Genomic DNA, 6,836 nt, shown 5'->3' with positions numbered 1-6,836 from the left:
GGCTGCCCCGCTGCCGGCATGCTGCACCTAAGACACTGCCGCGCCTCCCTGGTGAAACCTACAGAGACAAACCAACCGGGCTGGCTTTCCTTCACTTCCAGAGAGCCACAATCCGCCTCTTTTTCCACTTAGCAGTATATTCTTGGTAGCATTTGCAACTCTGTTGGATGAAATGCCTAATTATTCTTATAAGCACTGAACTTTAATGTCGGATCAATGCTTTGTATTACACTTTCACATACTATGCACGGCTTTTAACTTCTAGCAAAAACAGCCCTGCACTTAGATATTGAACAACTATCAATAACGACAACTTATATTAAAATGGCACTTGGTATCCTAGGGTTGGAAGGGACCGCTGGGGATCAGCCAGTCCAACCCCACTGCCAAGGCAGGGTCGCCTAGAGCAGGTGGCACAGGAACCTGTCGACGTGAGCTTTGCATATCTTCAGAGGGAAACTCCATGACCTCCCTGGGCAGCCTGTTCCAGTTCTCAGCCACCCACAGTGTAAAGTTGTTCTTCCCCATGTGAAGGTGGAACTTCTTGTGTTTTGTTCTTGTGTATGTGTGCTTTCATTTTGCTGAGTACTCATTTTGCTGAGTACTGTTCTTTCAAATACTCCACAATATTTCTCAATAGGAAAACAGAAAAGATGTTCGATATTAAGGCTTGGGCCGAGTACATCGTGGAATGGGCTGCCAAGGACCCCTACGGCTTTCTCACGACCGTGATCTTGGCTCTCACGCCGCTGTTTGTGATTAGCGCGGCACTGTCATGGAAGCTTGCGAAAATGATCGAGGCCCGGGAACGAGAGCAAAAGAAGAAACAGAAACGCCAGGAGAACATTGCAAAAGCCAAACGAACAAAGAGGGATTAAACGGGCAAAATGGCCTTCCTTGTGCAAAGAATCCACTTTTAAAATGAAATACTTGTACATTTTGTGTTGTAACTGTCCTTTAATACTTGATCCTGTTACTTCTTGAAGTATGAAATTTAATACTTCCAGTGTATTTTTTTTCCTGCTGATTTGTGTTAAAATTTGCCCAAGTGACACTTGTTAGAGTAATTTAATTTACAACTTGTATTCTAGTGCAGGTTGCTTTTCTAAATTTGCATGTTAAATTAAAAAGTTAACCTCTTGGGTGGCTCTGAAGGTAGATTTTTTTTTTTTCCTCTTAGCTGAGCTATGACTTAAAAAGTGTCCTAAAATTGTCAAGTTTAGGGGAAAATGTGAATAATAAACTGGATTACATGAATGCAAGTTTTGGCATACCTTGAGCAGGGCTGTAGAGACAAGCTAGCTGTAGCATTAGATAGCAGACATGACTGATTTCCTTTAAGGTCACTGCATATGGCTGTGTGTGCCCACAGTGGCTGCTGCAGTGTCTTTGATGGTGGTGCTTGTCTGCACAAATAACCTACCTTAGCTTTTCCTGTTTCCTGAACTATAAGCCATCATCAGCCTTTAGCTCAAGTTCTAGGAAACTGATTGCTCATTTGTATTAGCTTCTTATTAGCTTCACTTCTCATAAGGCACTCATGTTCTGTAAAATACAGTACTGTTTTTTAGTCTTCCCTAACAATCACCTGAATGCTCCACCTACAACTAATTTGTTTTTGCCTTCATGAACTCCTTATGTCTCAAAGAATAGCCATAAATGGGGTGAGACCAAAGACCCAGGTGGCCTAGTGTTCTGAGTCCCAGAGAACTATAGCAGATGGCTGTGCAAGGACGATGGCTGTGCAAGGATGATGCACAAGCAGTGACAGTAGTTCTGCTTGCTAACCTGGCTACCTTTGATCTAAGGATTGAGTTTAGGTAGGACTTTTGTTCTCATGGCCCTTGAAACTCTGCTGCCTTACAGGTTGCAAGATGCTGACATAATAAAAAAAAAGTCAGGTTTGTGTTGTAAATACATCAAAATTATTTAACCTTATTTCCAATAAATCTGTTCTAAACAGAACTGAGTAATTTTTCAAATAATTTTTTAATAATAGTCTGTGTTGGCCTCTACATAGTCTAGTTCAAAAGAACTTGTAGCAGTCATTGAGATTTTACATTTCACATATTTCTAAACAGCAGCATAGAGTTGTGCATTCTAGCAGCTACTCTTTGATCAGGTTTAAAAATAAAACCTTAAAATAATACCATTGTTCAACTCAAGAGACTTAAAGAGCTGGCTGACACCAAGGGGGATCAGAATTGGGGAGTCTAACTGAAATTACTTTAAGTAAGTGTGAAGTTGATCCCCTTTCAATTTTGTTGGTGAAAGCAAGCATTATTAGAATATGACATTTGGGCATTTTATAAATATGTGAGATTAAGTCTCCATGTTTTGTATGGTGTTGTCAAATATGTCAAAAAATGTGTCTGACCTTTGATACCTACATAGCTTGAAACAGGGAAGAAAACGGATGAGGGATACGCTCCGTAAATAAATTTGATACTTTTTGAAAAAAAATTGTGTGGTCTCTGTTTTTATTTGAAGTTCTCAAACGTCTCTAAGCAAATCATCTGCACATTTTATGTCTCTAAACTATGGCCAAAATTATCTAAACATCCAGGGAAGTCCACGGATATACCAGGAATAAAAACCAATTTATTTAGTTAAATATTCAGGACAGTCCCTTGTCCCAGACCTAGTGCTATTTTCCAGCAGCTTTATCAAGTACTTCTAGCTTCCATGATAGCAGTTTTATGTAGCTTAACTTGATTTTACCCTGTGAAAATTGCTGTCTGCAAATCAAACATTCAAATATGTTGACTGTTGTAAGTTACTAGAATGTCTCTGCTATGAGTACAGTGTGTAATCAGTGTAGTGTCATAGTGATTCCTGTTAATCAACTTTTCCGTCTGCTTGCCAGCAGAAAGCACGCAGGCACTGCCAAGGGATTTATTCTGAAGAGAGATCTTGGCCAAGGTTTGGGAAAATATAAGTGTACTGACTACAATTCTCACCTCAAGAACAGTTTTAGAACTAAATTAGTCTTTAAGGAAAAAAAATAATTTAGAATTTAAGGAAATTTAGACAGTCTTTTAACTATGAATTCAAGAGTAACTGATGAACAGCAACTGTCATAACCAAACTTAGAAACACATCCTGTTTTTCACTAAACCAAATACTTTGTTGTGATTAAGCCTATTTGAATAGTTCTGCAAAAGTAACTGAAACTGCTTTATAATACTGCTTTATTTTACTATTGTATATAACAACTGTGTATGTCGTCTGTTACCATATTTATCCATTAACAACATCTGTCTGTTAAATTGCTTATTTATTTTGACCACTCCCACTGCCTGGTGGCATCCAGGCACCTGGCTGGAAGGTATTTGCAGTGCTTGTGGGGTCTTGTGAGGGCTCCTTCTTTCCATAATAAGGGGCAGATGCATGGCCTTTAACCTGAGTATGACTTGGTTCAGCAACAAGTCCTTCCTCATACTCCTTGGCCTGAAGCAGCTTATCCTTTTCAGATACATCCTTGACTTTCTGCTTCATTTCTTCTCTGTAATTTTCATTCCTAAGAATCTCCTAAGAACACAGTAGAAAGATAACTAGATCAGTAAGAAGCAAATGCAATACACAGTGTTGTAATAAAACATTTTAAACAGTCATTTGTTTTCTTATTTTTATAATCCCCATTTTCAGGTATTAAAGTAAAATAAAATGTGGCAAAATTAGTTGGCTTTTCACAACTGCAAATTCAACTTTATTTTAGAAGATTATGTGGATCATTTTGTTGAAGAAAAACTGCATTGTCACCACAGTCTGCTTCACTATTCTATTGGAGCAAAATGAAGAAATCAAGAAATAAATACAGTTATCAAGAAATGTGAAAGTATATTAAAAGTAAGGCTACTTTTTTCCTTGTTTCCTATGTAGGAGTTGATCCTTACAGCTATTTATCATTTGCATCTCTTCCTGTAATTCACTATGCCTGTGGCGCTAGGTACCTGTGCCTTAGGGCAGTTTTGGGACAGAGTGCAACCTTTGGGGTCTCGCCTAGTGCAAGACTAGAAAATAAATAACTAAAATCACAAAATCACAGACTGGTCAGGTTGGAAGATAGCACAGTGGATCATTTGGTCCAACTTCATTCAACCTCCATGCTCCAGCAGGGTCATGCCAGAGCAGACGGCACAGGATTGTGTCCAGATGGTGCTTGATTATTTCCAGTGAGGGAGACTCCTCAGCCTCTCTGGTCAGTCTGTTACAGTGCTCAGTCAATCCCACAGTGAGGAAGTTCCTCCTCACATTCAGGTGGAACTCCATGTACATCAGTTGCTGCCCATTGCTTCTTGTCCTATTGCTTGGCACCACCGAGCAGAGCCTGGCTCCAACCTCTTGACGCTCTCCCATCAGATACTGGTAGACATTGATCATGTCCCCATTCAGTCATCTCTCTTCAGCTTTTCCTTGTAGGAGGGATGCTCCAGTCCCCTAATCAAATTCACTGCCCTCTGCTAGATCTGCTCCAGGAGCTCCATGTCTCTTGTCCTGAGGAGCCCAAAACTGGACACAGCATTCCATGTGAGGCATCACTAGGGATGAGTACAAGGGCAGGATCACCTCCCTCCACCTGCTGGCAAAGCTTTTCCTAATGCCCCACAGGATCCCATTGGCCAAATACACAAGCAAAACAGACTCATTCCTATTGCAGGATGATGAGAAGTAAAACAAGATCTTAAAATCACTTTTCCCCTCCCAACACTCTTCCTTCCCAGCTCTGTCTCCCCCCCCTAGCAAGTGCAGGGAGGCAGGCAATGGGAGTTGTGGTCAGTTCATCATACATTCCTGCTGTTGCTTAGGGAGAGGAGTCCTTCCCCTATACCATCATGGGATCCTGCCCATGGGAGACAGTTCTCCATGAACTTCTCCAATATGAATCCATCTCATATGCAACAGTCATCCCCAAACTGCTGCAATGCAGGTCCCTTCCATGCGGTGCAGTACTTCAGGCACAGTTTGCTCCAGTGTGGGTCCCCTACAGGTCCTGCCAGGACCCTGCTCCAGCACGGGCCTCCCATGGGTTCACAGTTCCCTCTCAGGCATCCACCTGCTGTGGCCTGGGTCTCCTCCAGGGACTGCAGGTGGATCTCTGCATCCCCAGGGACCTCCAGGGGCTGCAGGTGGATCTCTGCATCCCCAGGGACCTCCAGGGGCTGCAGGTGGATCTCTGCATCCCCAGGGACCTCCAGGGTCTCTGCAGGGCCATAGCATGGGGCCTCATCATGATCAGCACCAGAGGCTGCAGGGGAACCTCAGCTCCAGGGCCTGGAGCACCTCCTGTCCCTCCTTCTGCACTGCCCTGGGTGTCAGCCGGGCTGTTCCTCTCACATGCTGTCACCCTGCTCTTCTCTCAGCACAATTGCAACTCTGCAAAACTTTTTCAAATCTCCTTAAATATGCCATCAGAGAGGCACTATCACCATTTCTGATGTGCCCAGCCTTGACTAGAGGCATGTCCATCCTGGAACTGGCTGGGAATATCTCTGCCAGACATGGAGAAAATTTCTGGTAGGTTCTCATAGAAGCCACCCCTGGAGCTGTCCCACTACCAAAACCTGGCCATACAAACCCAGTACTCCTTATATTAGAGGTACCACAGAAAGTAACCCCTTTTCTTAGTTCTTAGTTGCCTCTGTACTTAAATTCAGAGATGCACAGAACAAAGGCAGAACACTTTGCATACAAATAGAAATTGAATGGAAATACACAATATACAAATGACTTTGCAAACTGAAGAGGGGTGAAAATTCTCACATGCTCAAACAGAAATATTGCCAAGCATAACAAGATCAAATTTTCAGTAGTCTGTATTAGCAAAACTTCTCTGTGGCATCTCTCAGTTCTATTCATTTACCACATGCCTATTTAAAACCACCACAACCTTATTGATTTCAAGGGGATTACTCCTATGCCGATTGTATTAAACTACTACTAAGGAACAAGTAAAGCAAACACCTTTGTGATAACTGTAGACTGAATCTTTTTCTCTGCTAAAACAATAGGAAGTGATATATTAAAATATAAATATAACCTACTTACTGAGAATAGCTATTATTAATTTAAAATCTCTTCAAGTGATTACTTCAACATAAAGTTATCTTAGTCAGGTAAGAGCAGCTGTAACTAAATGCCAAATGCTCCAAGTCCATTTTAAATGTTGATACATAATCGGTTCTCTTTCAGACTCAAAAAAGGCTCTTTCAATCAGCTTTCTGTGGACAAAGTATAATTGTGATATAGTAAAATGAAAAAGTGGATCTTAAAAAAAGCCAAAACAACATGAGAAATTATTCTTATTAGCAAATGCAAAAAACCCACCCTAAACTGAAGTGACTTATTCAGAATTTTCTATACAATCGACCAGGACAAAAATTTTTCTACTACAAAATATACACATTAATTTTTGGCATTAAACTCATGCCGCTAACATGTACACTGGAATATGAATTGGATATACTGGGTCAATTGGCATATTAGAAAAACTGGGTCAAATATATTCTCACTTTGAGACTCCACTGCTACCCAATCCTTTACTGTCTGGTTTGCTATAAAAAGTAACTTAGGGCTAAAAGCTAGTTTGTGAGTTTTTTCCTTTGTTCAAGTTACATTGTCAGATTCAGAACACTTATATTCTCTCCTCCTCTAAGAGGAATCACAGTACTTTATAAAATGGCTATCTTTACTATAAACTGCCCCAAATAAATTTTCTACTAAAATATAAGTATATGAATATGCAATGTGCTCTGACCATTAAGGGAAGTACAAAATCTTTCTATCCAATCCAGAGAACATATTCTCTTTCAGATAGCTGCAGCTTTTTAAGGATT

General features: G+C 40.9%; 2 protein-coding genes across 4 annotated transcripts in view; one reads left to right on the top strand and one right to left on the bottom strand.

The window, feature by feature from the left end:
- The first annotated feature begins 6 nt into the window (after positions 1 to 6).
- On the top strand, positions 7 to 2,463 carry SMIM15 (small integral membrane protein 15). The gene has a single exon (XM_015652883.1). It carries the CDS (start codon positions 564 to 566, stop codon positions 876 to 878), a length of 315 nt encoding a protein of 104 aa, XP_015508369.1. The 5' UTR covers positions 7 to 563; the 3' UTR covers positions 879 to 2,463.
- A 5-nt stretch (positions 2,464 to 2,468) lies between these two features.
- The window catches only part of NDUFAF2 (NADH:ubiquinone oxidoreductase complex assembly factor 2), a 56,831-nt gene continuing 52,463 nt past the window's right edge, over positions 2,469 to 6,836 (bottom strand). For all 3 annotated transcript variants that reach the window (XM_015652881.3, XM_015652882.3, XM_033511355.1), the window contains one exon: positions 2,469 to 3,531. In XM_015652881.3, coding sequence (XP_015508367.1) covers positions 3,274 to 3,531 — 258 coding nt within the window. In that variant the 3' untranslated portion in view covers positions 2,469 to 3,273. The remainder of the gene's footprint in view (positions 3,532 to 6,836) is intronic.

This window comes from Parus major, chromosome Z (assembly GCF_001522545.3).
Source record: "Parus major isolate Abel chromosome Z, Parus_major1.1, whole genome shotgun sequence".
In the NCBI taxonomy this organism is placed as follows: Eukaryota; Metazoa; Chordata; class Aves; order Passeriformes; family Paridae; genus Parus; species Parus major.
This window is presented reverse-complemented; position numbering and strand designations above follow the sequence as displayed.